General features: G+C 41.2%; 2 protein-coding genes across 6 annotated transcripts in view; one reads left to right on the top strand and one right to left on the bottom strand.

Annotated features, from left to right (window-relative positions):
* MGAT4A (alpha-1,3-mannosyl-glycoprotein 4-beta-N-acetylglucosaminyltransferase A) overlaps positions 1 to 4,307 on the top strand; it is a 140,398-nt gene extending 136,091 nt beyond the window's left edge. For 3 of the 4 annotated variants that reach the window (XM_032805559.2, XM_032805557.2, XM_032805558.2), the window contains exons 15-16: positions 1,867 to 1,979; positions 2,189 to 4,307. In XM_032805559.2, the coding sequence (XP_032661450.1) occupies positions 1,867 to 1,979; positions 2,189 to 2,215 (140 nt within the window). In that variant the 3' untranslated portion in view covers positions 2,216 to 4,307. The remainder of the gene's footprint in view (positions 1 to 1,866; positions 1,980 to 2,188) is intronic. The other variant, XM_032805561.2, reaches the window with a different exon arrangement.
* A 2,354-nt stretch (positions 4,308 to 6,661) lies between these two features.
* Positions 6,662 to 16,187, bottom strand: UNC50 (unc-50 inner nuclear membrane RNA binding protein). Of its 2 annotated transcripts, none has more exons than XM_032805568.2 (6): positions 16,092 to 16,187; positions 12,933 to 13,216; positions 10,235 to 10,355; positions 8,104 to 8,243; positions 7,918 to 8,019; positions 6,662 to 7,062 (listed from the first exon to the last, which is right to left on the bottom strand). In XM_032805568.2, the coding sequence occupies exons 2-6, from the start codon at positions 13,210 to 13,212 to the stop codon at positions 6,926 to 6,928; spliced, it is 780 nt and encodes a 259-aa protein (XP_032661459.1). In that variant the 5' UTR covers positions 13,213 to 13,216; positions 16,092 to 16,187; the 3' UTR covers positions 6,662 to 6,925. The 2 variants fall into 2 exon arrangements, with proteins under 2 accessions (XP_032661459.1, XP_032661455.1); XM_032805564.2 differs by lacking the exon at positions 16,092 to 16,187 and adding an exon at positions 13,991 to 14,869.
* Between the last annotated feature and the right edge of the window lie 55 nt (positions 16,188 to 16,242).

The raw sequence follows: 16,242 nt of genomic DNA, 5'->3' as shown, positions 1-16,242 counted from the left end.
AAGATTTTTGGGTAGTGGTGTAATGTTCCATCTTCCTATTAGAGTTAAGCAAAAAAAAAAAAAAAACACTAAAAAACTTATTTATGGTGAATTACTGCAGCCAATTCATGACTGTAGCATTGCAAATCCATTTATTGACTAGACAGTCACTAGGGCTGTCGATTAATCAGTTAACTCACGCGATTAACTCAAAAAATTAATCACGATTAAAAAATGAATCGTGATTAATAGTGTTATTAAACAATAAAATACCAATTGAAATGTAAATATTTTGGATCTTTTTCTATATTTTCATATATGTTGTATTCTGTGTTGTAATTGAAATCAAAGCGTACATTATCTTATTACAAATATTTGCATTCTAAACATGATAAAAGAAATAGTATTTTTCAATTCACCTAATACAAGTACTGTAGTGCAATCTCTTTGTTGTGAAAGTGCAACTTACAAATGTAGATTTTTTTTTTTTGTTACATAACTGCTCTCAAAAACAAAACAGTGTAAAACTTCAGAGCCTACAAGTCCACTCAGTCCTACTTCTTGTTCAGCCAATCTCTAAGACCAACAAGTTTGCTTATAGTTACAGGAGGTAATGCTGCCATCTTCTTTTTTATAATATCACCAGAAAGTGAGAACAGGCATTCACATGGCACTTTTGTAGCCAGTGTTGCAAGGTATTTACGTGCCAGCTATGCTAAACATTCGTGTGCCCCTTCATGCTTCGGCCACCATTCCAGAGGACATGCTTCTTTGCTGCTGATGGCTCATTCATTTAAAAAAAAATGTGTTAATTAAATTTGTGACTGAACTCCTTGGGGGAGAATTGTATGTCTCCTGCTCTGTTTTACCTGCATTCTGCCATATATTTCATGTTATAGCAGTCTCGGATGATGATGACCAGCACATGTTGTTCATTTTAAGAACACTTTCACTGCAGATTTGACAAAATGCAAAGAAGGTACCAATGTGAGATTTCTAAAGATAGCTACAGCACTCAACCCAAGGTTTAAGAATCTGAAGTGCCTTCCAAAATCTGAGAGGGATGAGGTGTGGAGCATGCTTTCAGAAGTCTTAAAAAGAGCAACACTCCAATGCAGAAACTACAGAACCCAAACACCAAAAAAAAAAAATCAACCTTCTGCTGGTGGCATCTGACTCATGATGAAAATGAACATGCATCAGTCTGCACTCTGCTTTGGATTGTTATCAAGCAGAACCCATCATCAGCATGGATGCATGTCCTCTGGAATGGTGGTTGAAGCATGAAGGGACATATGAATCTTTAGCGCATCTGGCACATAAATATCTTGCGACACCAGCTACAACAGTGCCATGTGAATGCCTGTTCTCACTTTCAGGTGACATTGTAAACAAGAAGCGGGCAGCATTATCTCCTGCAAATGTAAAAAACTTATTTATGTAAGGGATTGACTGAATAAGCCATGGGACTGAGTGGACTTGCAGGCTCTAAAATTTTACGTTGTTTTATTTTTGAAGGGCAGATTTTTTGTACATAATTCTACATTTGTAAGTTCAACTTTCATGATTGAGATTGCACGACAGTACTTGTATGAGGTGAATTGAAAAAAAGTTTTATAGTGCAAATATTTGTAATAAAAAATAAATATAAAGTGAGCACTATACACTCTGTAATCTGTGTTGATTGAAATCAATATAGTTGAAAATGTAGAAAACATCCAAAAATATTTAAATAAATGGTATGCTATTGTTTCACAGTGTGATTAATCGTGATTAATTTTTTTAATCGCTCGACAGCCTTTAATTAGAAACGTTTCTACAAACCAGATCTTGTATTTTGTCTGGAGATTGTTTGTTTATTTAGGATATGCTTTTGTTCGTTTAAAGGTAAATTTGAAAGTGGTATAGCAGAAGGGATAGTTGACCCAAGTCTAAACCCTATTTCATCATTTCGGCTTTCGGTAATACAAAACTCAGCAGTCTGGGCAATTCTGAATGAGGTGAGATGTTGTATACTTTACCCCTTTTAAAATCAGAATATCAAATATGAGATGTTTTTAATTGCATCAACATATTTGAAGCTAAGAATTTTGGATTAATCAGAAAGCTGTTTCTCTCTTATAATTGTCTAAAAATTAAGATTTACTGTAATGTACTAAAACATATGGATTTTTTTAATGTATGATTTTTTTTCAATTCTTCATTTTAGATTCACATTAAAAAAGTCACAACCTGATCAAAATCTGTTTGGAAGAAAAGAGAAAATCTTTGTAAACTTTTCCTATAATACCCTACATCTTTAAGTCACAAACTGAAAATGCTGAGCATGCACCTTATTCCAATTGTCTTCTATTTTTCACTCGAACTCTACCTCTTGCGAAATCTACTGTAGATAAGAAGATTGTAAGTAACCCTTTTTGTCATATCCATCCAGAAACTGATTCTCCACACTAATAACGTTCATCTGAGATCCAAGTTGTCCTACATTTTTACATGACTTTACCATCTTATGGTTGCAGAAGCCTGCTACCCGTAACCCATACTATTTTGATAGTATAGTAATACGGAGAAGTTGTCCATATTCTTACATTTCTTGAAGATGAAAAAATATAATTAAATTTTATGAAGGGGGTACTTTGGGGGTTCCATTTATTTTGCTACAACAAAACCCTCTTTTATAGATTATCAGGATATATTTATATCTATATCTAGATATATAGATATATAAAAAACATTAGGGATATTTAATTTATTAAAATAATTTGAAAAGTACATATTTTTTATGCAGTAAAATTTTAAATTGATATAGGTTTTTTTTTTATGGATTATCTAGCTTGAATGATCTTTCTACATTTTTCTTTTCAACTGCAAACAACATAAAAAATTACCACCATATTTCAACTATACTGCCATGGTTAAGAAAACTAAATTGAGTTGCTAAATTAAGTAGTTTTGTACCACAGAATCTGAGATTGTTCAAAGCATAAGCACGCCTTAATTGCCGGAGTTCTGAAGAACATTATTCTTGGGGACTACCATATTCCACTGATTACAAGGCATAGCCACATAAAAAGCATGTTGAAGTACCTTAATATTTCAGTATAACGTAAATGCTAAATCTGCAGTGATTTTAAGTTTTAATCCATCACATTTTAGAGGGAGATTTCGATACCAAGCTATCCCTTTTTAAAACTTTGTAGACAGTTCCTAAACCAAACAAATTCATTCTCTGTATAGAAAAGCATTCCCTATATTTGTGCTGTAAATTTTGAATTTTGTCTGTGCCCAGACATACAAATTCCATTCAGTACTTGAATGACTACAATCCTACACATTATTTTTCCTGATAAAAATATCAGTAATTAGACACTTGTAATTAACCTCATTATAGGTCTCTCTTAAAATGTTTTTATTTCAGTATTTACCTTAGGTAGACGTTGTAGTGGGTGATTTTTTTTAAAGGGTGAGTCCTATCCAACTTCCATGAGAATCAATTAAAAGACTTGCATTGCCTTTAATAGAATCAAAACCAAAGTCAGTTTCCTGCCTTTTGCGCTTCAAGGAAAAGAACAATACGTGTTTAACTGATGAGCAGCCCAGACAGTGTGAGCTCTTTGTGCTGCTACAGCACTGTTCATAACGTGTAATGCCGTTTAACAGGTCATTAAAATCTAGTAATTTTTTTATCACATCTCAGCATAGATCTGAGAAATGATTGGGTTTATTTTTCCCTCAATTTTACCTGCGACTGATGCCAATAATTTAAATAGCTATTTGTTAAATTTTATATCATGACTTAATTTTTAAGTCAGATATGTTTCTGAACAAAACAAGCAATGCCAACAAATGTTGTCTTATGATTCCATTAAGTTAAAATGATTTATAATAAATTTACCCAATACCATTGTTAGGTGCCTTTCCTCTGAGCAGTGGGTTTATTCTGTCAGCCCAGTGTTCCTAAAGCAACGTTCAACATATAAGAAACTCCTCACATCTCTAAATGTGTAGAAACTCACCCCAAACTGAACACACTTTTGTGTTGTTTCTTTGTTAGTTCTACCCTCAAGGCAGGTATAGTAGTTATAGACTAGATTAGAATTCTCACCCCATCACTGCTTTTCTGAGCCTTTTAAAAATTTAGATGAGAACATCATTAGGGTCCCTTGTGAATCTGAGATAAGATACTGGCTAAATTTAAGGCAGAATGATTTTGTACTTCTGTCTTATAATAAGCAATACATATACCTTAGAGTATGTTGAGGGATCATGTTTAGTCTTTTGGCAAGACTAGACAATTTTGTACTTTTTCCTTCATTTTTTCCATAAGTCAGTATAAAATCTCTTCAGTAATTCCTTGACTTTTTTGTTTGAAATATCTGCTCCAAAAGGAGTACAGTATTAATTTACATCTTGTGTTTCTAATCTGTGCTTTCCTCTGGAAACAAGAATACAAATTTATTCCGAGACCATTGTTTCATGAAATGAAGTATTTGCTTAAGTTTAAGGTTTCTTCTTAACAAGGATCCATTTTGAAATTGGACTGAAACGAAAACTGTACTCATTTTTAAAAGCACGGTTACACTCATTCATATTTATGACTAACATTACAATTTAATACAGAAAGGGTGCTGCTATGCGGCTGTTCTTGGAAATGGAATTTGATTGGTGTAAATATTGACACCAAGAATTTGTCATTGTGTCATGTTTCTTGATTTCAGTGTTCTCTTGAGTGGGTTTTTTGTGATTTCTACTGTAAGCATTGAGCTAGAACTCTAGGTAGCTTAATGTTGAGAACTATGAAACTTTGTTTCAGGGGGACAAACTCTGATATCTTTACATGACCAGCAGTCATCCTACTCCCATTAATTTTAGTGGTGCAGGATCAAACTCCTAATTGCAAAACATCATTACTGTTGACTTTAATGGTAGCTGACATGATCATCATCACTGGTGCTAAACGTTCCTATGAAGTAAGGAAGGCTTTTTTTTTTTTAAAGTGTTAATTGGTGGCTGCCTGCAGGTCAGGAGCTCTCACTTTGTGCCAGTGTACAGCAGGTCACAACAGAAATTCTCAGCCTCCCCAAGATCAAAGGTATAGTGCTTTACTTGTTGAAATAGTAAATTTTTCTTTGTTGCTCAGTGTTTGCTGAGATTTCAGTAGATGACTTGGAGTGCATTCTTCGATACACTACTGTAAAATGAACTGCCAGCAGATTTGGTATTTTAAGCTAAATGTAATTATTTTTTCTAGAAATATCAAATTCTAGTAATCAAATATTGAAGTCTTACTGTAACTAGTTTGCTGTTTAAAAATACCCTTTTTGAAATTAAAACCTGGTGCTTGAGTTTGATACTGAGCACTGCTTTTGGAAAGTTGCCATCTTCATTTTCAGAGGGGTAGCTGTCAGTTTGTACTATTGCCTTGTGGAATCCAGTACTGTTAGATCCTGAAACATTCTTTTCTGGCAAAACTTATTCTGTACATTTTTCCCCATCTTTTCATTAACCAACCCCTGCTGTAATAGATTTTTATAATTAGCTAATTTGTTTAAAACTTGCTGCTATATTTGAAAACCTGATATGGGTCATGTCAACTGTGCCTTTCATCAATGTTTCTATGTGCCACAGCTATCCATGTATATTTGAAATAAAGGCTTTAAAAAAAACTGTTCTGTAATTCTTACATAAGCTGAGAGAGAATACTTCTGTCCCTAAGAGACCCCACATGTTGCTTTGGCAATGTAGCAATATTTTAAGGTGTTGAGTCCAAATTTCAAACGGTCAAAAGATATGTTAAATAGGGAATGAATATAGTACTTTAAATGCCATGTCTCAGAACCTTCTGTATTGAACTGCAGAGACTGCTCTTCAATTAACAAGTGCAGAGAAAAATTAGTGGGTGCTCTGCACTCACCAGCAGCCAAGCTCCCCTGAGCATGCTGCATTCCTGCTCCTTCACCTACCTCTCAGCGCTAAACAGCTATTTGGCAGCATTAACACACATGGGGGGAGCGAAGTCAAGCATCTATGAAAAAGTGGGGAAGTTGGCACCTATGGTGCCACATACAAAAACTTCTATGCTAGCCAAGAATTAATTTGTGAAAAAGTTTAGTCATCCTCATTACAATAGTGCCAGTGGGCTAGGCTCTGTACAAAGATGGTAGTAGAAAGTCCCTGCTCCTAAAAGCTTACAATCTAAATAGTCAGGACACAGGGTGAAGGGGTGGAAGACAAGCAGAGTCTCTCACTGATTGTCTACATTTTTTCACCCCAGAGCTGTATGGCAGGAGAGGCAGCACCTGGGTCTTAGTATCCCTACAGTATAGGTGTGTGTGGGGGGGGGGGTTACAGCTGTACCTTTGAATCCATAGGGGTGGGCCTAATTTCACTACCTGCCCCCATGCAGGATTCCTTGCTTTGGCTGACTCCAGCTGCTTGGAGTGGCAGATGTGGCTGATGCACTGTAAGAATTTAGACCATACAATATTGATGTGAGTAGCTAGAGCATGTGACTGAGCAGCAGTCACACATTATTAGTGTAGCTAAACTGAAGAAACATTAAACCCCAGCATCACACAACGTTATAAATCACTTAGTAGAACAAATAGATGGAGGCTGGTTGTCTTCAAACTTAATGTGTCTTAAAGGGATAAGTACCATATCAGCAGTGAGAATTAGGCTATTCAACTTATTCATAAGTAGATTTATTACAAAAATGTACAGGTAGTTTGTCTTGAGGAATGTACTGCAAAAGTATTCATACAGAATACCTAACATTTTTACTGTTTGTAAATACTTTAATCATTAAAAATTGCAATAGACACTTCAAGCTTTTTACAGTTATCTACAAAGAAAATGTACAACCATTTACAACAAGAGGTCTTAGGTGTTCATACTGTCAGCAGCTAAGACAAACTACACAGTAGAGACATATGAAGACCTGTTTTTATTTCACTCTGAATTCATAGAAAGTACAAAGTGTCTTGGTGAAGTTCCATCCCAGTGCTAATGAGAGCACATATAGCAGAATTAAGAGTGCAAATGGATACAAAAGGATAACTGTGTTCTTCAAAAACGGCAATGCTAGAAAAGAAATACAATTATAATCAGAGTACAAAATTTAAAACCAGCAATTAGTTGCATTAATGGACCAAAACCATAAACTGTTACATCCAGAAGGACCCTGGGGAGATGCTGCCAGCATTTCATCAATTTCTTAACAGCTTGGTTAAAACTAGGTGCTTGTTTATCATCCCTGCCATGCTGATTCTGCAGCCCTTTTGCCCAGATACAAAATAGCTTCTATCAGAGGAGAGGAGTAATTGAGGTAGGTCTCCATACGTTAGTACACCCAACCTGCTCAATGATTTTGTTGCATTACTCCTCGCTGGTCAATCTGGGAGTCCAAAACTAATGCAAGGGTCTTAAGGTTTGAAGCAGCATATTAATTGGATTATAGTACAACACAATGGTTAGCATGAGTTCCAATATCTTCTGTGCAAAGAGTGTTTCAATACCACTCCATAAAGTGACAAGTCCTTTAGGTATAAACTTTTTAACCTAGTTTGTACATTTTAGATAAGGGAGTACCTAGCATTCTTGGCAAAGGATTACAAATGATTAACTCCAACCACCCATGACAGAGGTAGTATTGGGTTTGGAAGGAAATAGGGGAAAAGTGATGTTCAGAAAAAATGTATCAGAATTGCGCAAGCTGCCAAGGGAGCATGTGGAATTGCTCCATTAAACAGTGAAGACAAGACATCTATCTAGGAGGGACAGCTTAAAAATAAACCAACACTGAATTCTTCTCTCACTTCTGCATTTGAGATGATCATTGCAGACCTATGAATTCATAAATTAAAGTAACATATTGGGCCAAGGCTCGGTTGTTTTCATATAGTCAATCGCCTAATAAAAGCTTTTGAAATTACTTACCACTGTACCCAAGAAATGTTACGTAGATATAATAACCAATTGCAATGAGCCATACTGTATTCCCAACAAAATATCCCATGAAGGAGGTTGACGAGATAACATCTGTAGAAGAGGAGACAGTTGCTCTATTACCTGCCTGAGGCCTAGCACCGTGGCAAAAAGCATTAAAAAGGACATTCTACTTACAATTGATGAAAAACAGTTGGATAAAATGCAAAATGACTAGAAGTGGATAGAAAGCATTCAGATGAACATCAAAGGCATATCCCCATTCCACATCGTAGTCTCTGCTCTGTCGCTTTACCAAGTACTTATTAGAAATAAACCTAATCAGAAAAGAAATTCAAAAGGAATAAGTTATGAAACAATTTCACACTTTCATGTTTCCTAAAGTTATAATATTAATTTGACATTCCACCTATAGTTAAAGTAATGAAGTCACATACAGTAAAAAACCTCAAGTCTTTACCATTTAATTCATACATTCAATCCTTTCAAATGTCTCTGCATAATTGCCAACCTCAGATAACTGAACAATGTTTCCCTAATGTGTGAATAAAACATGGTAGCCCAAACAAAGGTGAGTATTTCCTCAAAAAGACAGCGCAGACCAGCTTTTATTATCCTATTTCTCTGTCAACAGTAGTCACATTCTTTCATGCTGAGCAAGAAGTGCAAACACTGTGCACAGGAGAACAGCAGCTTCCTTTTGCAAAGACTGCTGGTGTAATTACAGGATACTGAAGAAGCAGTGTCTTTCAGTTGCCCATCCACTCACTTCCCAAAAAGGCTGGGTACAGCCTACCTCTTCACATTTCCTGTGTTACAAAAACAGTTCAGTTGCATTCAATTTTAGAGACAGAATGCACACATTTAATAATGTTACCTCACTTACTAAACGCCCCACCTCCACCAGAAAAGGCAACAAAATACTTAAAATATGGGTACTAACTTGATATGAATACCACATTACTTGCTGCACCCAAAAACAAAGCAGGCCAAACATGTTTTCTGGTCTTGAGATTATGGACCAAATCCATAGTTTAGCCTAATTTTCTCAGGCAAACTTCCACTGCAGTCTATGGAAGTTTTGCCGAACTAAAACCTGAGGGAAGAGCTAAGAATCTGATCATTCATTTTAGGCTTAAACCTGGAATAAGAGCAGAACATTCCTCATTTGATCAACAAACTTCCAAAGTCATTTTTTAATCAAATATTGAATCGCTCTCTTTTTCAAGGTCACTCTACTTTAAAATGTTGTTTTCACTAATAAGAAATCAGTTCTTTGAAGTGCCCCTGATTTCCTTTACATTTTTGACAATGGCTTTCCTACCTTTTTCCCCACCTCCCCGCTGCTTCAAGTGAACCACACAAGCAGCAGAGAAAAGAGCAAGTGTGAGAACTGAGTGAGCCCTTCCTGTGCATGTGCCTCAAGGAAGCAACTGAAGGCAGAACATTGCCTCTGCTATTGGTCTCCTCTGACCAGCTCAACAGTGGAGAAAAGTCCTACCACTATGCTCAGCTGTTTCCGAGAGGCCCAATTCTGCAGAGGAACCAACATCCAACATATTCTCAACTCCTGCCCCATCAAGTGCTACCCTCAAGTACTAGAAAAGTCTCCTGTGTCTGCAGGAAGATTCTTGGCCCTCACTACCCTGACAGGTTCTTAGAATTGGAACACTATATCTCAGGGGTGGGCAAACTACAGCCTGTGAGCTGAGCTGTTTTAAGCCGGCCCCCGAGCTCCCACTGGGGAGTGGGGTTTGGAGCTTGCTGCGCTCCAGCTGGGGCTCTGGGTCGGGGGCTGCACCACGTGGCTCAGCCCCGCTCTGGCACTCCAGCTGGGACGCTGGGTCAGGGGCTGCACCAAGTGGCTCCCAGACCCATGGCATGGCCCTGCTCCAGCTCCTATGTTCTCCAATAGCCCCCTCTGGCGCTCTAATGGGAGCTGCAGGGATAGTGCCTGCGGATGGGGCAGCGTGCAGAACCACCTGGAAGTACCTCTGCATAGGAGCTGGAGAAGGGACATGCCACTGCTTCCAGGAGAACTCAGCAGGAAAATAGGCACTGAGAGGTGTAAGTAACAAATTTCCTGTAAGTATTAAACTTTTTTTGCAGAAAAAGGCCAAGCAAAATAAATATTTTCTAATGCTCTTTCCCAATAATAGTGCTCTATTCACAGCCAATGAAAATTCTTAACTGTCTCTTCTGAGCAGTCATATCGTTACACGTATAAGTACAATGTCTCAGCAACAGGGACTTGTCAACTGCCCTGTAGCAATGCCCAACTTAGTTCTAGGTGGAATTATTTACTTACCACATTAAAGTTGCTATTAGAAGGCCAACGCCTACACAGTCTATAAACACAACCCAAAGAAGTAGCTTTATCATTTGAAAAAATCCCATGTCCAGCACAAATCCAAATCCTATAGTAGAGACTGGGAGCAGGGGGAGAGAGAGAAGGGGAAAAAGAGATTAATCTTTCCTAGCTGGAAAAATGCTGCAGCACCAAACAATGCCAATTCCTCAAACTCTGACATTCCAGAGGTTAACTTTTTGGAGGAGATCTCCTGAAATCTCAACATTTTCCCCTTTATTCCTCCTCACCCCTAAGATCTTCTCCAAAGAAGCCCTTTTTCATTCAAACGCTGCATACCAAACCACTTGTGGTTGGCTTAGGTTCAGTGTGTGGCACTGCTGCCATTGAACTAATCTCACATTTTTAAACTTATAATCTTTTTATGAAGACAAAACTTGTTAAGCAGAAGTGCGGAGTAAGAGCAACAAGCAGAGCTGAAGACACACTGCTTTCAGTTACAATAAAACCACATGACAGTGCATAGTTTTCTGGCTCTGAAGACTCAGATGTCCTTCAGACTGGCATTCAGAGTTCCAGTCCATTTTAGTTGAATGAAAATGCAGTACACATAAGACACATTCTTATGGAGTTCGTTTGGCAGCTTTGGGAAAACATCCATGAAACACAAAAGGATCTAGGAAATATTTCCCATCCAACCACAAGAACATTAGAATTTCAGAAGTAACAGCTTTGTTATGACTGCAGGTACTGTGCCATGTCAAAAACGGACTTGTGAAAGGCAACAGTGAGAAAACAATCTGAAATGAAGCTTACATGCAAAAGATTTTCTTTTGATTGGTGATGGCTGAAATGTCTCGCTGCGGCTTTGGTCTCTGTATTATTTGTATTATCATAGCACCTAGGAGTCCTAGTTGTGGACTACAACCCCACTGTGGTAGGTACAGTACAAAAAGTGAGTCTCTGCCCCCAGGAGCTTACAATGTAAGTATCAGACAAAAGACAATAAACAGATAAAGTATACAAGGAAACAATGAGACAATACTGGACAGCATGATAGGCAGAAGTCTCAGCATAGAAGCAGCCTAATTGTTGCCAAGGGTTCTGTAGGCATCACAGCAAAGGAGAGTTTTGAGAAGGCTTTTGAAGGTAGATGAGGTTCCTTTGCTGATGTTTACAGAGTGCTCCTCCCAAGCGTGTGGGTCAGCATGGGAGAAAGCATGAAGGCGCTGTCTGAAAATTTAACAATGGGAGTAGTGGGCAATGGAGGCTGGAATCGCAGGAAAAGAAGTGAACATCCACCAACTGATAGCAAATGAGAAGTGACAGGTAGGTTGGAGACTGACCACGAAGGACCTTGAATGTGAACACAAGCACCGTATGTTTGATGTGATAACGAAGAGGCAGCCAGCAGAGGGATTCAAAGAGAGGGGTGATGTGGTCAAAGCACAGGCTAGGAAAATGATCTTTGCAGCAGCATTGTGAATGGATAGGAGTGGGGCAAGTCTGCATTTGTCAAGGCCAGAGAAAAGGATGTTACAGTAATTGAAACATGAGATGACGACACCTTGGACAAGAGTTTTAGCTGGATGGATGGATAAGAAAGGCCTATTCCTTAGATACAGCCTGGATGTAATGACCTACCAAGAGGCCTGAGTCAAGATAATGTCTGGATTACAGGTCTGAGTGACAGGCAGGATGGTGGGGTTGTCCACAGTGATCAAGAAAGGATGTAGCAGGAAGGTATGGGGGGAAGGGAGTTTGCAGAATAGGAGCTCTGTTTTAGCCATGCTTAGCTTGAGCTGGCAGCTAGACATCCATGAGGACAGAAAGGCAAATCTGTGAGCCATCAGCATATTTCTGTTTATAGATAAGATGACCCAGAGATAAGGTATAGAGGTAGATGAGAAGGGGAGCAAGGACAGACCCTTGTGTAAAGGGTACTTTGCCTGTAATGGGTTCAACATTAGGGACTGTCTTCTTGTTCTGTTTTTGCACAGTGACTAGCACAATGGTCCTAGTCTACAATTTGGGTGCCTGTGTGTTATGGTAATACATGTAACAATAATAAATCCCATCTTCTAATCATCCAAATCTTCAACTATTTAAAAAAAAATTGTCATTCATTCCTCTGGTTGTCTTTGCTATGACACAATTATTGAAACCCCCTCAGTTTCAAACACAGAACAGAGACAAGACTTGATTACAATAAACATAAAGAAGACTCTTTAGAGGATTCTAGATACAGCTAGACCCTGCGGTTTACCCTGGTTCTCTAATTTCTAAATGGTTACTGTAACCTTTGAGTGTAGATAACTCATCAGCTTTTTTGGGCCTCTACAGAAAAAACTCCAGGGTGCTGAAAACCCCCCTGCGAAGGTACATTCCTGCAACTTTATTGAAAAGAAAAAGATCTTATCTATCTTAGGTACTTATATGGCCACCATCACTGTAGTAGCTGCGCCCTTCACAAACTTTTTAACATGTTTATCCCCTCAACACTCATGTAAGGTTGGGAACTACTATTTACCCCATTTTAAACAGATGAGGAAGTGAGGCATAAATGAGTTGCCCACGGTTACACAGAAAGTCTGTGGCAGAGCAAGGACTTGAACCCAGGCCTCCCTAATCTTAGGCTAATGCCCAATTCTTCCTCCTTCCCACCTCATTTTTGCTGGTCATGGAAACAGACACTCACCACACAGCCAAATACTCAGCAATACCAAGAAAGCAGGATCATCTCTTGCCCACTGGTCCTTTGTTTGTTTTCGGTAATGAAAGTTTCTATAAACTCTCTGTGGTGAAGTGAACAGGTAGAGCATCTGCCAAAGAGCAAACTCAAAGTCCATCTGCCGGAAGTGAAGGAGCCTCCTTAGATATTTGTAGCGTTTTGCACCCGCTGTATGTCTTGCTGCATCCCTGGAGTTTAACGCACCATTGCCCTGGTTTGGGGAACTAACTGAAGTGGTCGGCAACATTTTTCTGAAGGAAAGATTTTAAAGTTAAAACTAATTTATTTTACATAATCTTAGAAATGACGGATGTAAAATTAGAAGCGTTTTAAATTATGCAGAGTTAATTATGGCATTTAGATAAATCTAATTTCCAAGGGTAATCAGGCCAGGAGCTAGCTAAATACTAGTTCTTGTGCCAGCAAGACTAGTGAAAAACTATAAGCTAGAGTGTGCCCTTTTCAAAATTTGGCCATTTATGTTAATTGTTTCACCTTTCTGCTGCCTAAAAACAGTGTACTGAAATACCATAGTTTAGAGACCTACGCACCAGGATTGGTACCATTAATACATAAATTAATTCCAATCTGCTACTAATTCAGTATGTGGCCTATGACAAATTATGTAACCTCTCTATTCCTCTCCTTTCCAAGTATAACACAAATATTTACCTGCCTACTGCATGGGGTGCTGTGACAATCTTTGTACAATGCTTTGGAAACAAAGCACTAAGTATAAATGTACAGTTTTACAATTGCCCTTGAATGCTTTTACTGTTAAAGATGTTCTATTTTACACTGCACTACATTTAAATTATTTCAGATAAAAATTCAGTGTGCCCCACTCCTCAAGGAAACATAGGCATGTAATTCTGGGCTAGAGGAAGCCACCTCTGTTTGCTTGGGATTCAAAGCCATGAACCTTCTCCCCACTTAAGCTCTTTCTTGCAACAAACAAAACAAAATGAAGACAAGATGATTGTGTCTCCCCTTATAAACTTCAGCCCAGGGGGCAGGGCACTTACCCAGGCTCTGGGAACCCTGGATTCAAAATTCCCCTTTGCCTGAGGTGGGGAGAACCCAGGTCTTCCATGTCTCAGATGAGTGTCAACTGATTATTGGGTATTCTGGGGTGGGTCTCTCAATCTGTCCTGTTGAAGCTGTTCACTTTGTATTGATAATTAAATAGTCAATGCAACGGGGTCTTGAACTCAGATCTCTGAATATCAGTCATAGTTTAAAGGCCTGAAAGGACCACCAGATAATCTAGTTCGACTGCCTGTATATCACAGGCCACCGCCACCACTCAAAACCCTACACTAAACTCAACCACCAGAATATTACTGCCCACAGGAGACGAGACTATGATGTGTCACAAGCAAATAGGCGGGACTAAGGCTACATCTACACCAGCACTTTTGTTAGTAATACTTTTGTCGGACTGGGGGTGGGGAAAAAAGCCACCCCCGACCAACATACATTTCACTGACAAAAGTGCCAGTGTGGATAGCGCTATGTTGGTGGGAGACGCTCTCCTGCTGACATAGCTACCCCTGCTCATTGGGGTGGCTTAATTATGCCAGGAGGAGAGCTCTCTGCTCTCAGCACAGAGCAGCTACACAGGAGACTTTACAGTGGCACAGCTGTAGCAGTACAGCTGTGCACTGTAAGATCACTAGTGTCATAGTCCGAGATGCACCAATGCCTGAGGCTCCTGCAATGGCAAAGTAGTGACTGAGATATACCCAGGTAATCCGAGCAAGTGACCCACACTCACACACTGCAGGGAAAGGCAAAAAACCCCAAATGCTGAAGTCACTACCAATCTGACCTAGGTGAACTCTCTGCCTGACCCCAAATACAGGGCGGTGAGTTGTAGGGGCCCGTGGTGCCCGGGCTCCAGCAATATTCAGGGCCTGGCTCCACCAATGTCTGGGGCCAGGTCTCTCCCCCCGGCCCTGCCTGCTGGCCCCCTGCACCTCCCCTGAGTGTCCCCTGGCCCCCACTTGCTGCCCCTGTGCGCCTCCCACCAGGCCCAGGAGCATGTCTCTGCCTCTCCCCTGCAGCTCCAGGCTGTCTCTGCTCAGCCTCCTCCTCTCTGGCTCCAGCCCCAGGGCAGCCTGCCTGCACCCCAAACTCATCCCTTGCCCTGCCCCACCCCAGAGCCCTCACCCCCCTGCACGCCAACCCTCTGCCCTAGCCCTGAGCCCCTCCCACACCCCAAACCCCTCATCCCCAGGCAGAGCCCTCATCCCCCTGCATCCTAACCCTCTGCTCCAGCCAAGCCTCCTCCTGCATCATGAACCCCTCATCCCCATCCCACAGCCCTCACCTTGTACCCCCTCCCATCCCCAAACTTTGTTCCAGAGCCTGCACTCCCACCCCCTTGCCACACACCCTCTCCTGCCCCCAAACTCCCTCCTGCATCCCCATCCTTGCCCCAGCCCAGAGGCTGCACCCCAGACCTCCTCCCCCACCTCTCACCCCTTCTGCAGCCAAACTCCCTCTCAGAGCCTGCACTCCAATCCCCAGCCCAGGGCCTCCACCTCCCACCCAAACTCCCTCCCAGAGCCTTAAGCAGGTGCTGGGTGGAGCTGGGGGGTTTTCTGGGCACTATCAAAATTTCTCCAAACGTGCCACCCCAGCCCAAATATGGGGATAGTTAGACCCTGAGCACGAGAAAGAACAAATGCTGAGCCACCTCAGATACCGCCCCCAGCAGTGACCGTCCCTGATGCTTGAGAGGCAGGAGAGCCAGTAAGTCCCGCCAGTGCGCGCCCTGGGCCCCGCCTTAACATTGGGCTAGAGTCGCTCTCAGGCCGACGCTAGTTAAGCGCCCTCGCAAAGTGGAACCGCTTCGGCAGCACCAATGGAGACACCCCCCCCCGCCCCCTGGGGTAGAGACGGTTCCGCCCTCAGCTCCCGCCTCCCCAGCAACGATCTGCCCGGGGCACGTGCCCAGAGGCGGCTCGGAGGCGCGACGCGGGGATCGCCTCCTTTGAAGCCCCGACGGGGGGGGGGCGGGAAGTGAGGGCCGTGCGCGCAGCCGTAGAAGGGAGGGGCCCCCACCCCGCAGGGATCCCAAGCCCGGGGGGCGAGAACTCCACCCGCAACTGCCCCGCTCACCTGCCGCTCCAGCCCCGCCCCTCCCAACTACACAGAGCGCGAGGGTCGCCCAGAACCGCGCGCACCCACAGCAAATTCCAGCTGCTTCCTGCAACGTAACACGGCGCGCGCCCCCTGACCCGGCCCGTGACCCTGAGCCGCGGGGCATGCT

Source organism: Chelonoidis abingdonii, chromosome 1 (genome assembly GCF_003597395.2).
Source record: "Chelonoidis abingdonii isolate Lonesome George chromosome 1, CheloAbing_2.0, whole genome shotgun sequence".
NCBI classification, from domain to species: Eukaryota; Metazoa; Chordata; order Testudines; family Testudinidae; genus Chelonoidis; species Chelonoidis abingdonii.
The sequence above is the reverse complement of the archived record's forward strand: the minus strand, read 5'-3'. Positions and strand labels throughout refer to the sequence as shown.

Excerpts from the sequence above, each read along its gene's own strand:
- UNC50 (XM_032805564.2), bottom strand. The coding sequence starts at position 14,058 with ATGGAAGACCTGGGTTCTCCCCACCTCAGGCAAAGGGGAATTTTGAAT. Across the intron at positions 8,020-8,103 it reads CCAACTGTTTTTCATCAATT|ATGTTATCTCGTCAACCTCC; the intron begins GTAAGTAGAATG and ends CCTCTTCTACAG. Across the intron at positions 7,063-7,917 it reads AACATTTCTTGGGTACAGTG|CATTGCCGTTTTTGAAGAAC; the intron begins GTAAGTAATTTC and ends TTTCTTTTCTAG.